The sequence below is a fragment of the Chiroxiphia lanceolata genome, chromosome 17 (genome assembly GCF_009829145.1).
Source record: "Chiroxiphia lanceolata isolate bChiLan1 chromosome 17, bChiLan1.pri, whole genome shotgun sequence".
NCBI lineage: Eukaryota > Metazoa > Chordata > Aves > Passeriformes > Pipridae > Chiroxiphia > Chiroxiphia lanceolata.
The window spans coordinates 9,119,152-9,133,992 of NC_045653.1; the positions used below are offsets into that span (position 1 = coordinate 9,119,152).

At 43.0% G+C, this 14,841-nt stretch overlaps 1 protein-coding gene across 1 annotated transcript in view; it reads left to right on the forward strand.

Annotated features, from left to right (window-relative positions):
• Positions 1-14,841, forward strand: part of CDH4 (cadherin 4) — a 425,959-nt gene that overhangs the window by 329,643 nt on the left and 81,475 nt on the right. The window contains exon 6 of the mRNA XM_032705113.1: positions 7,352-7,496. Coding sequence (XP_032561004.1) covers positions 7,352-7,496 — 145 coding nt within the window. The remainder of the gene's footprint in view (positions 1-7,351; positions 7,497-14,841) is intronic.

Genomic DNA, 14,841 nt, shown 5'->3' on the forward strand with positions numbered 1-14,841 from the left:
CTTAGAGGGCTTTTCCAACTTAAACAATTCTGTGATTCTATGACAGTGGTGACACACTGATGTCCTTTTCAGACATAAAGTCGGAGTCATTTGTTTAAAAGGGCACAACTTCGTACTGCTTGTTAAATCCATGCAAATTTGTGCGTAAACTGAACCACCCAAAACCATGAGAAGCCAGTCACTGCATTAGCACGTCTTGGGAAATTACTAATTTAAGAATCATTACTGCAGCTAAACATGCAATAATTGCTATAGTCATTTTTCATTTTAATTCACTAGGAGATGTTCAGGCAGTATGATGGGGGTGTGTCAGATAGGTTTTTAAATACGCAGATAGGCTAATATTAAATATGAGGGAATTAATTAAGATTAATTACACTCAAAAGTGGTGCCTCATGCTATCCTAGTTCATAAAATGCTCTACCTGCAGAATGCTTGGAGTGTAATTGGTTGCTACATTTTGATATAAATCCTAGCCCCTCTGTTGCACAGCATAATTGCGCAGCAGATAAAGTCTCACAGATTGCTAAAAAAGAAAATATGTGGCCCCTTGCATGATAGCCCTGCAAAATTTCAAACATTTTCTGCGTCCACGCTTTAGTTCTCTCCTGGAGTGGTTGTGAAAGGTTGTTTCATGGATTGCTATCAGCCTTAGCCACATCTACTGGCACTGTAATAGCCATTCCAGGGGTGCTCTAATGTCAGTGAAGTGGTGCAGGTCACTTCCACTGACACCATATTCCGAACTGCACCATCAGAGAGGCACATTCTGTCAGCTTTGTCAGGTATCCAGTTAACCATGTTGACACAGCTTCTGGACTGGGGTGGAAGGATAAAGAAAATAGATTACCTCTTTAGTTGGGTGAAAAAAGAGATTTCCCCTGGGTAAAAGAAGATTTTATTTTATTTTATTTTATCCTCTGTGAACAAGAACAATTATTTTGTTTGTCGTGCCTAAGAAAATAGGAAGAGAGGTTGTTTTGAAAAAGGAATATTTGAGATAAAGTGTATGTCATCTCAGCGTTGTTGGTATTGTTTCAGCAGTGCCAGGTTATTATCAGTGTAGTCAATAATACAATACACAAGTTAACACTTTTGAGGGAGCCGCTGTGAAGTCTGCAATCAGACGCTCAGTCAGAAACATAAGGTGAAAAAGATTTTGTCCTCCATCATAACAAATCCCGTGCCCCCTAAAAATGAACTGACCCTACCAGTTACAGTGAATTCAGTAAATTGAATTCTCACCTTGTCAAAGGTGATGGGATGAGTCTGCCTTGCACATACCACAGGATTTCCAGCCTTTTCTGTTCCTTACAGAAACCTTGAACTAGTGACATCCATATGTAAATAAGCTTATTCACACTCTGAAGGTTACAGGAAATGTATTTTATAGAGAGTGATAAGTATGTTATGAGACGTTATAGACAGGAATAGTGAGTGATAGAAAATCTTTGTTAGCAGAACAGTAGAAGGTGATGGAGAGTGTTTTAAGTTGTAGCTGTAAATGCCCTTTAGATCCTTCAGCCTTGGTAGCAGTGGATGATGATTTATTGAATCATCAATTGTTCGTTTACTAACTCTTCACAAAGCATTTATAAATATACCATGAACAAAGCAATGACCCAAACACTAGAGCAGAAACCTGCAGTAGAAGTGAACAGTGCTGGAAACTGGAAAAAATTTGGCCAGTTTCCAGAAAGAAGATACAGTCCGAAGTCTTGGGTGGTGAAGTTCTGAAAAAGTCAGTGAATTTATGCCACTTTCTACAGCCAAGCCTCTAACTGAAAGGAAAGACAACATGGAGCCAGGCTTGAAGTGAGTGCTAGAAGAGCAGTGACTGAGGTGCAGGTTTGGATCTGAACTGTAGAGCTTGGCCACCTTTTAAATTGGTTTGACATGTGCTGTAGTTTCCTTTAGCTTGGATTAGTAGCTTAACTCTTCAGCTGGGGTAGAGAATGTCAGTGGAGCTGCAAGGCACCACTCCAGGTCCCTCTTACCCAGCAGTTCATGGACTCTGTGTCCAATACAGGCTTGCTGCTTTGGCTGCTCTGGGTGCATTTATACAGCTTCGGGTTTTCTGCAGCCCTGAACAGAAGCTTTTCAGCATCTCTGTCACTGTCGGGTGTTGTCCTTGCTGTTTTCATTCCCAGGTAATCTAAAAACTAATTATAAAAAAAAAGAACAATAATTTGCAAGTGTTCGTGAGGCTACGTATGAAGAGTTCTGTTTCATTAACTCCCACATTTTCAACACATATTTTCTTATGCATAATTATCTGTATTGCTTCGGGACTACCATTTTTAACATACTAGTGTTTTAACTCCCCCCGCATTCAGCAAGCCATTTGTCTGATGAAACCTACCTCATTCCCTAAGGTGAAACAGATTTTTTTCTAATTAGATCAGGAGTTCTGCAGCAGAACTTCCCCTGTTTTTGACATCATTCTTGAACTTTTAGGGAGGATCATTCCGAGCTTGATGTATGCAGAGATGTATGTGCCTCTGGGACTCCCAGCCCCTGTCCAGGTGCCGTGTGTGCTGGCACTCCCAGTGATCACAAGTTCAGCAGTATTTTGGCCTCATCTGTTTTTGTCTGCACTACAAACCAGAGCACAAACTCTCCAGGGACCTCGCAGACAATCCCAGACGCAGAGTCAGCTGAAAACACGAGCAGAGAAAAATGAAACGGGCTTTGCAGCCACTTAACCAACACCACGTTGTGGTGGGGAACTGCTCATGTGGCACTGAGTGATGCTGTGGGAGCCACCCCAGCACCAGTAGTGCCTGGGGCTGGAGATGGACCCCTGGGACACACAACCACAGGACACACAGCCACAGGACACACAGCCATGGGGCACATTCCCCCCATGTTGGTGCTGTCTCACTGCAACAGGCATGTGTTGCGTCTCCCGTCACAGTCAGCCCCTAATGTTCCCTGCATGCCAAATAAGTTTCAGCAGGTAGTAATATTTAATATGCACGAGTTCTCTTGGCCTTATTTAACTGCGTTCCCAAAGTCCCGTTTGTGCTGCTGACAGAATTAGTGGCTCTGAATGTCTTTTCTGATCCAGACACCAGTTTCATATTAAGCTGCAGTTAGGCCTGGCAAGTACAAGGGATAGAAAATTGGTAGGTTAGTTTTCTAAGGCATTTTTCAAGCTCTGTTTTCAAAAGACATCAACATAAACGTGTCACTAAGTAGTCATTGCTTATGATACTCAAGTAATGTGCATCGTAGGGAAACTTTGAAGCAATTCCTAATCCAGTCCCAGACATGTGTGTGCCTTCAGCATCAGCCTGATGAAAATACTGCCTCAGAAATGGTTGGAGTAGAACAGGTGGGTTATAGACCGAGAAGGAGTTGTTTTAAATGCCAAGAGATAAAGTTTACTAGAAATTAGGGGATACAAGAGCTAATTCCAGTATTTTGAACCATGTTGAGTAATGCCAGCCATTTGTGTCACAATGCTCTAAATGGAACTTTTAATCACAATTAAGAGCACACAAATTAGGCATGACATTGTATGCTTATTCCTTAAAGGCTCTGTCACTGATTGATAATGTATATTTGTATTAGTAGTATTAGTGTGTAAGTAATATTCATATTTAACACAATTCACTGTGTTGACTTTGACTAACTACCTTCAGATACCACCAGCCTCCGGTGTAATCAATAATCATGATACTGAATCATTTGTATGCCAACAGCTACATTTACACTGGAAACTGTCAGTAGGAAAACCTCAGAGACCTGTGGTAGCTGCTGCTGAATATGATAGCAATAATTGTCATACTTTTAAACAATATTTGTTAAAGAATATCGAGCCAGCTCCTTGGCTGGTGTACAGCAGAGCGATTCATCAGCTAGAGATTAGCTGGCTACCTGTATTAATTTTTCAGAATCCTTTGCAAGGTATTTCATTTGATTTTATTTATTCCTTCTTCACTCCTGTTGTGTTCTCCCTCTTGGGGAAAATGTAAATATCTCAAACCAACTTTATAAATGTTTCTTAACTGTCTCTTCAGCTAGCCACCAGCTCCCATTTGAATACTCGTGCGTGACCTGTGTCTGGCACGTGTCTCGTGGCCCAGGTGATGCTCACTGACCTTTCACTGGTGTGTTTTCCATCTCAAAATGACATGTGTGTCTGATAGAGCTCAGTCATCACCTTTTGTGCCTTGCCCAGTGCTACAAAGCACTCACATGCATCCACTTTTCACCCTCTCCATCACTCTACCACCAAAATACCTGCTTGGGGGCAGGTGGCAGCCTGAGCCGTGGGGCACCACATGGACTCAGACTGTGCCTCACAGAAATGAGCCCCATCTCGGTGTCTGAAGAATGACTCCAGAACAATGTGTGTTTTCAAGCTTGAGGATGCCTCATGAATACAAAAAGGAGGGCAGGAGAACGAGGGAGAAGATGAATTAAGGAAGGGAAATGGAGTATCTGATCTGCCTTGGAGATCCAGCTAGCTTCCCAGTAGATAGATTGCTCCCCTAGAGTCCCTCCTTTGTTGGCTCTCTCTGCTGAGGATGATGTCTAATGAGGAATGGCCTCTAAAAAGAAGATTTCCCATTGAGCTGAGTTGAAATTCAACCCTCTGGCTCAGGACTCCCTTCTCCCTCTGCTGTGGTTGGCACTGGCCACAGAGAAACGACGTGTTGTGGAGGCATTGGCACATGAGAGTTGTTAAAAGAGTACAGATAGAGAAAATTAATGGAAGCAGGAACAAGAGGAAAAAAAATAGAAACATTCATTGAAATCAGGTAAAAACGGAGCAGGAGAGAAAGAGAGAACTTTTGCAGAAAAGGCAGCAGGAACAACTGAGGGTAGAAGAGGAACAGCTGTGGACACCTAGACCCCGCTACAACCCAGGACATAGAGACACAGGCTTTGCTGCTCTGGGTTTGGGGACATGTGCCATCCTCCTGACACCCCGGATGCTGTTAGTCAGGACGCCAGTGCCCACACCAGTGTGCCCCAGCACTGCCCTCCCTCACATAACTCAGCCCAGTGCTGAGGACTCAGGACAGAGGTGACACTTGAGCACATCACCCGGGTTTGATGAGATTCCTGCAGTCTTGCTTATTGAATCTTTTTTTCCTTGAGTGCAGGCAGCAATGCGTAGATGGACACATGTGCTTAGTGAGTGCAACAAGCAGATAGATGTGCATTGCTGAGAAATCTCTTACTCCTGGAGATTTCAAACAAAAGCTATCAAATCTAATTAAAAATTTGCAGGGGGAGAGTCAGATCTGAGGGGGGAGATACCAGCTTTGCTCTCTGCTTTATCTCTGAATGGAACCATTTCCGCTGCTGGAAATGCTGTAAGAGAGGGCCCGGTGCTGCCTCAGTTTGAAGATAATAACTTTAATTTTAGCTCCGAATTACTTTTTTTCAAAGACAGTCTGACCTCTGACTGTAAAGTTATTGAATTGCTACATCTGACATGATGAAGGATAGCTCAACAGGTGGGAGCCAAAGCAGTTCGTATGCAGGCAAGAAATGCAGATATTAAGAGCATTGCAACTCATGAAATACAAATGGTACATCCTGTACTGAAGGCAAAGCCGGACTTCCTCAGGCTTTAAAGAAAAAGTGCTGCTTAGCTTTCTTCTAGAAAAAATGTTTTTCTCCCAGCTCATTTCACGTGGCAGTTTGTTCTCTTTGCTTGATTAAATGTTAAGCCAGCCCATCCTAATGGTGTGCAGTCTCTTTTGTTAAAGCTCTGGACTTCTGAGCACCGTACATGAAGGAGAAAGTTGCATCAATCACCTACACAGCGAGAGCAAAAGACAGGAACCAGTGCTAATGCAATTAGCACATTTATTTGTCATGCATCAGAGGAGCTGAGACCTCCTTGGCGTGTCAGCTCTGACTCCCAGCAGCAGCCCAATGGTGCAGGGAACTGCTGGGAGTAACCAGAGGCCTCCATCCCTCTGGATGGCACGAGCTGGTTCATCCCCTGTCCTTCAGCCCCACTCTCCCAGCCAGCCCTCGCACAAAGAGGTTGCCCAGAGAAGCTGTGGCTGCCCCATCCCTAGAAGTGTTCAAGGACAGATTGGACGGGTTTTGGAGCAACCTGGTCTAGCGGAAAGTGTCCCTGCCCGTGACGGAGGGTTGGAACTAGATGAGCTTTAAGGTCCTTTCCAACCCAAACCGTTCTGTGATTCTGTGAAGCTGACATCCTCTGAAGCCTTCGTTCTTCAGCCCACCAGCCTTGCTGGATGTCACACAGCCATCCCAAGCACTGTCCCCAGTTCTTGTGGCAGGGTGGAGGCTCAGCAGTGCTCACAGAGACTGAAATGAAGAGGGATGATAGCCAGAGTCTGCAGTGCTCACAGCCAGCCAGTGCCTCCCTGCTGCCATCCGTGGTCAGGGGCCGTGCAGCTCTTCCCTCGCCGTCAGAGTTTTCCCGAAACCGGTGTCGGCAGCGCATTCAGCCACACACCACTCAGAGTAGCCATCTGTTCCCTTTAATGAGAAAGCTATCCATTTTTTTCACCTGGTTACTGATTGTTCCAGAGTATTGTTGATTGCTTTGTTTTATTAATTACTCATTTTGACATGCTGTATCTGTCTCTTCTGTTCAGAAAACAGATGCTCTTGTTTTTGGGCATTATTACTGATGGTTATTGCTAATAAGATAAAGCTGCAGTTCCATTTTAACTGAGGGCTTAACACTGTGACTGTGGTTATTGAAATGCATTAGCACTGGGTATTTTAGTCAAGCCTGAGGAAAATATTTCATTCTTAATGTCACAGGGGCTCCCATTATTTGAGGGAAAGGGACTTTTTAAATGTCTTTTGGTGCACGGAACCATGGGATCGGTAGCTGTTGCTGTTCCTAGAGACCATGATTAAACAAACAATAAACACTACTAATGTCATTCTGAAATCTCTTCACTATTAATCCCTGTTATTGTGGGTGTGAAAGGCTGCAGATTCCCATAAGAAACCTCTCGCTCAAACTCATTTCCTTGCCGTATTTGGAACTAAGCAAAATTTGCTTTTCAGACTGTCAGACAAAGTTCACTGTGGCTTAAAAATTAAAATACAGTGGTCTGTGAGCAGTGAAGGAGATAGCATCACTGCACCAGAGTTAAAGTGTTTCCATTGACAATCGCAGTTTTAAAATATTATTTCAGTATTATGTTAAGCCCTGAAAAGCTGTCTGTGGGTAGAGTCTAGATGGAAACTATGGCAGTGCTTTCTGCTGGAATTAGATACCTGCTCCATTGAATTTTGAGAAAGTATTTATGAGGTAAAGTCAATCCTTGCAAAATGGTCTCTTACTCTGCAACAAATCCAGTTGCTGATATTGTGCTTTCATTGTGCTTATTCCCAGCTCCGGGCTCATGCAGTGGATATGAATGGAAACAAGGTGGAGAATCCTATTGACCTTTACATCTATGTGATTGATATGAATGACAACAGACCGGAGTTCATCAACCAAGTCTATAATGGATCTGTTGATGAAGGCTCTAAACCAGGTACAGTCAAAAAAAAGGTCTTAAAGTTTCACCGGCTCTCAGCCATTCATCTGGTGTGGTGGCTTAGCCTCCTCTTGGAATAGAGGGGATGAGGGAAAGGTTTGCTCTTCCTGGCTCTTTGTGGAAGACTGATGAAGGTGAGAAGAGTCTTGTGTCTCTTTCTGAAGACAAAGTGCAGACTTGGTTTGGAGGGAACCTGGATCCTGGTGGTCCCTTCCTAGCTGTGGAATTTGTGAAAACAGCAGTTTTTCAGAGATCTGCTCTGTGTTGCCATTCTCATACGCTCATTACGCACATACGTGGCTGGTTTTCTAATTACAGAGCACTGAAAGCCAGCCCAGCAGTGGCCTTTCACTGACCCTGTGTCTGAAATGCTGAATATCCGCCTCCATGACATTTAATCCAGTCATTTACCAACTCAATATCTGGCATCCAGTCAGACTCCAAATAAGTCTGAGTCCCAAGGTGTGCAGAAAATACTTTCTTACTTGGGGCCTGATGCAGACCTATAGAAGGGGGAATATTTCCACTGAAATTGCAGGCTCATCCTCTGTTCCCACAGACTTTTCTAACAGAGGGTGAAATGGGGAAGACCCTGAAATACAATTTCAGAAAGTTTATGGGTGAAAAATTAGCGGTGGTATAAGCTGTATGTGGAAAAGTGATGATTTTTACATGGACATGTTTATGTGCTAGAAAAAAACCAGAGGTATAAGGATCTTTAATGTTCTGTTTTCAACTATAAAGTTGATTTTTTATTTCTAAAATGGTAGCAGGGTTGTTGTAGGTCATTGCTGAGTGTAACTAATATGAGCGCATCCATTCTTTGAACATAAATCGTCCTGTAGCACCAGTACAATTGGAAGCCTCCTGAAATCGGAGGGAGATTTTTCCGAGGCACATTGTATCCTCGATTGTTTGCCAGCTGAGGGGTTAAATACCTTGTGACTTTGGTTTGTGTCAGCAAACATTTATCACGGTGTCTCCGCTGCCGGAGGTGTCACGGGGAAGTCTCCGGTGGGCACTGTTTTTAACAAGGTGATTCGCAGCCGTGATTGATTGTCTTCCAGCACGGTGAGGAACGGGAGGCTGTGGTGGCACAGAGTGGGAACAGAACGTGACTTTATTTCTGTGGAAAGAACGAGTAGAGCTCCCTCCATGACCGCTTTGGGTGGTGATGTACCATCCTCAGAGTCCTGATCCCAGTCCTGCTTGGAGGAGGGGACGTGAGACGCCCCTGAGCTGATGGCTTTAATGGCATCTTCCCAGAGGATTTTCCAGCTTTCATTTGAAGGCCACTTTGGGGCATATCAAGGTTTGAAGATTGATACGTTTTCATAGCAAAACGAATTTCTTACATCTTATTCGAGGACAGATCAATATTCAAAGTGTTCCCAAATGTTTTAACGAGCTCTGTTCATCTGTGTGAAACAAGCAGTAAATTGCATCCTCTTCTTGTCTGAAATCCAGATAAGCCTTTGAGCTATTAAATCAGAATAGGATAACTTTGCCTACAAAATACTTGTACCTCTGCTTCCAGCAGTGATTTTTGGTATTCTGTATCCCAGGCTGGAGTGCTTGCCTTTAAGGCAGGAAGGTAGAAAGCAATCTGTTTTTATTCAAAAGCAATTACATTTGTCTTTGATGTATTTGGTTGGGGGTTCTTTTTCTCTCTTTCCTGTTTAATCGGTATTCTTTTAAAGGTTTATATTAGTATTGAATTTCTGTTCTTTACTTTTGTAGAGCCTCCTAGGAATTGGGTATCGGAGGCCCTCATTCCATGTACTTGGCAAGAAACACGATCTTGTGCCTTTCTGAGAAAGTGATAGAGAGGTCATGGAGTTACTGGTGATATCCAAGTGCTTCTCCTCTACCTCACAGTTATGTGTCCCTGTTTTGTGCAGAGACAAGTCTAGACAATGTATTTAGCTAAGTGTAGATCTTGCAAAAATTTAGAAACTTTTTAGTTCAAGATGCCTCCCAGTATTATAACTAAGGAAATACCACACCAGCCATTGCAAGAGACAAAAGATGTGACCAGAATTCATGATTATTTGTGGCAGTGGTCAACAAATGAAAGACACTGCATATTCTTCGAGGTAACAGCGGAATGTGTTAATTACTGATTCAACAGGAAGTTAGATATGTATATGCATCTATAAAAATATATCTACATATGTGTGTATATCCATGCTTCAAGCAAACTAAAAAATCTTATTATATGTTACAGTTCAGCACTTATTTTCCACTGCTCACTGCTGTTGAACTGTGCCTGAGGACTGAAAATGCTTCCCTGGATACCCTGTGCAATTGTTATTTCTCACATATTCCATATGCCCATTTTTAATGGCTGCGATTAAAAATGCAGGATTACTTGATTATGACAGTATCTGCAATGTTTTTAATAATTTTGCACACCTCTGATGAGAAAAGTAGCTGGATTATAGAGTGTCCCAAATAAATTCTGACTCTAAAGGTAACTAGAATGAGCAGCCAATGAATGTTTGGAGTCAGTCTGGATTTTGCAGATTTAAAAAAAAAAACAACCATTAACAGATAAGAAAGGACATATGGAGCTCAATCTCTACCAATGGAAATTTTGCAGAGCAACACCATCAAAAATATGCTGTTAGGCACAGGCTGAGCAGGGCACAGTGACCTTGAGCTGCAGGGAAAGCCCCAGTAAGGCTTTAGCAGGATCAATAGAGCAGATCCCGTTCCAGTGAGCAGGAAGGGGCTCTGTGGTGCTGTCACAGCACAGCCAGGGTACAGGGTGAAGCAAAGGCCCACGGTGTGTGGGCACAGCAGACAGGACCTTGCCTCTGGAGGACTCTGTGCCACGAAGCACAGCACGGTCCCCGCTTAGGGCTGGGGTGCGTTGAGCTGGAACACAGTGTGGTGCTTCATCTCTGACCCTGCCAGGGAGCTGGAAATGGTGCCTGGCCACAGCAGGGGATGGAGAGTGGCCAAATAAGGATGTGACCTACTGACTCAACAGTGAATAAGCCAAAAGAGGGTAGAGTGAACCAAGGAAATGGGAATGCAGGAAAGAGCCGTACTCCAGCCCACAGCATGGTGTGATACTGCTGGGCACTCGGCCTCCCACAGAAGCAAGTTTGCTTTAGCCTGAAATATAAATATACAAAATTGTCCAAGAGCTAAAAGAATTGGCAGCAATGTGAAGAGACTCATTAGACAGTCTGATGGGGTTTAAGTGAAGGGGCTTCCCAGTCTGCAGAGCACTCAGCCTGGGTTCCCAAGGAGTGTGCTCTCTGTGAGTCACCTTGAAGCAACCCTTGACAGGAATAGAAAAGAAATCATCAAGTATTATTAACTGTAATAGGTTGTTGTTGCTGGTTAAGATTATAATAACTTAATTGAAATAGTGTCTTGCACCGTAGCATAGTGTTCTTGAAATCAGGAGCTCACTCTTGGTGAACTTCTCTGTAGTGTGAACTACATATCGCAGCCTGGCTCCTGTGCATCCTCAGATGTTTGCTGGCTCTTAAACTGAATTGCATCTCTTTCCTTTTTTTTTTAATTCTCTCTGGGAAACAGTTTAATTCATTTCTAGCTTATCTAGCCTCAGGTCAAGCAGCTGACAATTTAAATGTATAAATGCAGGCCCTTCCAAAAATGCAGAACAGGAGTAGTGATGCAGGATTTCCTTTTCCACAGGACCATCTTTCTTCCTTGCTCTCCCCCTCCATGAGTTGTTTTGATTTAACGTGCCACTGTTTGAAAGTGTATCTTAAAAGACCGTGTTTTACTCATGTTGAATAATGTTCTGCCTCTTTGAACTTTGCCTCTATATGAAGAACACAGCCAAGTTTTAAAAATGCAGCTGCAAGCTGGAGCAGAAATTCCCCTGCTCCCTCTGGCAGCCTTAATCAGCAGAGCTCTCCCGGAGCTGCAGGAGTTGCCTTTCAAGCGCTGACAAAGCGGGACGGGTGGCAGAGCTTCGCTGCCCAGCGCCGCCTGCCCTGCGAGGATTCTGCTACCTTTTCCCAGCCAGCGTCTCTGAGCAGCCTCACACAAGCTCCACTGCCTTATGGCAGGAAGGAACTGGGGCTTGAGGTGGGATTTTCCCCTCTGTACAGCACCAGTGGCTGCCTACCATAAGCCCAGTCCCTGCCCTTGTACCACTGGGGGTGCAGGATCCCAGGGGTGTCTTTGCGGAGCGCTCTTCCAAGAGAAACTCTGCAGTTTCCAAAAGAAAAATTGCTCAATAAGATAGAATGAAAATGCTTAAGTACGAAAGAAAAAAAGGGAATTTAATCACAAGACAATAGTGTGATGGAGAAAGATTATTTCCATCTCTGCAGAAGCTTAGTTTTGCTGTAACCACCGCAAAATGTTCCTTATGGAAGGATGTGGATGTCTTACTTAACTGAAGCATTCAGTTCTGAAAAGGTCAATGTGAAATGCTCCGCAGCGACTCGGGTGCTTTGCTCTGGGTTGTATCTATTTTGTTTTAACAGAAAGATTGTCAAAAATTAACTCATCTCTCCAAAACAATTTGTTCCTGTCAGACTGGCCTTTTCCATTCCCATTCATCCTTTCCGCTTCACTAACTCTCTGGATACATCTTGGTCCCTTTCAAGTCAATAGCAAAAGTCCGAGTGGCTTCTTTTAAACTCTGGTTTCATCCAGCTCCTTCTTTCTCCTGGAATTGTGTAGTTTACTCCTACCACTCTCCCTGGGATTGGTGTGAAAGAGTGCTGAGTATGGACAGTCCTCCAAAAGAAAGGAATATTAGTGTTTCTTACATGAGAAATGTTGTAATTTAAAATTTCCCCATCTCCTCCTTATATCATGGAACTCTGATACAATAATTGTTGATAACATGCCACGTGAAAAATGAAATAGCTGGGAGCCAAATCTATATGTGGCAAATTGAGTTAAAGAAGTCTCATAAAAAATAAGCAGTATATAAAAAAACCCAAGGATTTTAAAAGCTGATTATTCTACTAGTGTCCCAGTTTGTTTATTTTATTTCTATGCCAGCAGAGATTCCCTCAGAGATTAACACCATGGACTAATGCACAGATGGGGCCAGAAACTCGAAAGTCATCTGAATATTAAGAATTTAAATCTTTAGCCTCAGTGATTTGAACAGAAAGCCAATTATGAGGCTGAATTAGTTTTCAAATTAAACTGCAATTTAAGGCTTGTGAAATTAATCTTTTAAAGTGTACAGTTGCATTTGTATATATATTCCTGGGGAGAATTTGGATTCTGCAGTTCTGGCTTGTTCCTCTTCTCCAGTCAGACAGTGCAATTCATGAGGAGATACCTCGTGTCCTGCAGGTTGTTTGTGCAGTGAAGGAACAGAATGAGTGTCACTGGGTGGCAGGACCTGAGATCTGAAGAGAAGATGCTTCATTTTTAAAAGTTTATAGGACACAGAGTGTCCCCTCTTGCCATTACAACCCGTTCCAAAAATGCCGTCGTTCTACTCATAGTGACAACGTTCAATTATCATTTCCAACTTGTAAGTAAGTTAATTTTAGAACTCTTCATTTAGGAAGGTCCAAATTTAAGAGAGCAACCTGAACAGGTTCGTGGACTGGGGCTGCCACGGGGTGCACATTCCAGTTGGTAGCTCTGGAAGCTAAAAATAACATAAATTCCAAATGTTTCAGAGGGGTCATGTGCAGGTAAAATCTTCAGGGCCAGACTAGGTCTCAACAGATTCTTCTGCTCATCCCAGAGCATTTCACAGGTTGGGTGCATTACTTCTGGGTACATCACGAGCTGAAATGTATCATCAATGTGGTGCCACCTTCTGCACCTTGGGCAGGTGCTACTCTTACCCTTGCATTTCATGTGCTATTAAAAATGGCTTCGTCCAACCCAAATCTATTCTCTCACACATTATACACAGACTTAGGATCCACAATATTCTTTTTCAAGTTCTTTTGCTCAGCCGAGCACAATTGTAACATAAGAAATTGTTTCTCTGCAGACACATGTGGTAGCACTTTCCATTTTCTTTCGAGGTGAGTGGTTATGAAATCTGTGCTCTTAATTTCCTTTGCAGAAGCATCCAGTCCCAAGAGCAAGGAAGTGAATTATAGGAATGCAAGTGAGAAAAAAATGCAAATCCCCAGACTGATGTTTTTTCCCTCCAAAAAAAAAAATGTCCAAGTTGATGTAAAAGAAAAAGCTGTAGAAATCGTGTCCTGAGACCACTCTAGAAGGGAGTTACAGCACTATAATAGCCCACCCTCTGCCTACTTTTAACCAACAGTTACAAAAAACATAGTATGATATATATTATAATATATATATTATTACATCACTTTATATTATCTTGTATTACCTTATATTATAGTGTCAAAATTCAAGGATTGGATTGAAGCCTTGTGTCGGGTGCATCAAGTCTCAGGCTCTGTTCAGCTGGATTTGCATGATTTCTGGAGTCACACATGCCTTCAGTTCAGCATGAAACCTGGCTGTGCTTTTGAGGACAGTTCAGTGGTGATGTTGAGGATATCTTGTCCTAAGTCGTGCTTTCTCCCTTTTTTTGAATAAGCCCTGGAAATCAAGAGGATTCGTGTGCAGGAACTCAGCCGAGCTGAGCCTCGTGAATTTCTGCAGCCAAAACTCTTTGCTCAGTGGCTGGATGAGCTTTTGCCCATTCTAAACTTTTATCCTGAGTGGGATTTCTCTGCGGTACAGGGGTCTCAATAGGCTGCAGGCTGCTGGACAGGAGTGATCTCCAAATCTGCCCAGGCCTGTGCGTGTGCTGCAGTCAGTGCATCCACTCATTTTCCCTCCGGAGGTATTTATTCCGTTTTTAACAGTAAGAGGGTATTATTTCCGTTCTGGATGACAGCAGCCTCTTCAACTCGCTCAGTTGTCTCTCCGGACCTCCTCGCTCTCTTTATTCTCATTAGGTTGGCTCTTGCCTTGTCTGAAGCTGAGAATCCGATGTCTCCACTAATTAGGAAGTGGCATCCGTTATGAATTAGGTTAGCTGCTTGAAAGGTCAAAATTTGCCAATGATTACAGAAATAATGGTGAAAGAGAATGACAGGAGCTATCAGTTATGACAGGAGGAGTAGCATTCAGAGGGGAAGTGCTGTTTTTATTTAGTTTTTCATCTAGAGCATGTGGAGTGCCATTTAATTTAAGTATATTTACAATTTATTACAGCTGCAGTAGAGTTTTAGGCACTTCTGTCATTTTGATGTCTTGTCCATGTTCCTGTTCACCTCTGTAACTCCACTCAGCACTGCTGGTGAGTCTGCTCCCCAATTTCATTTGAACCCTAAGCAATGAGTATGTCAAAGTGCTTCAGATCACCAATGGAATACATTTAATTTGGAGGATACAGGTT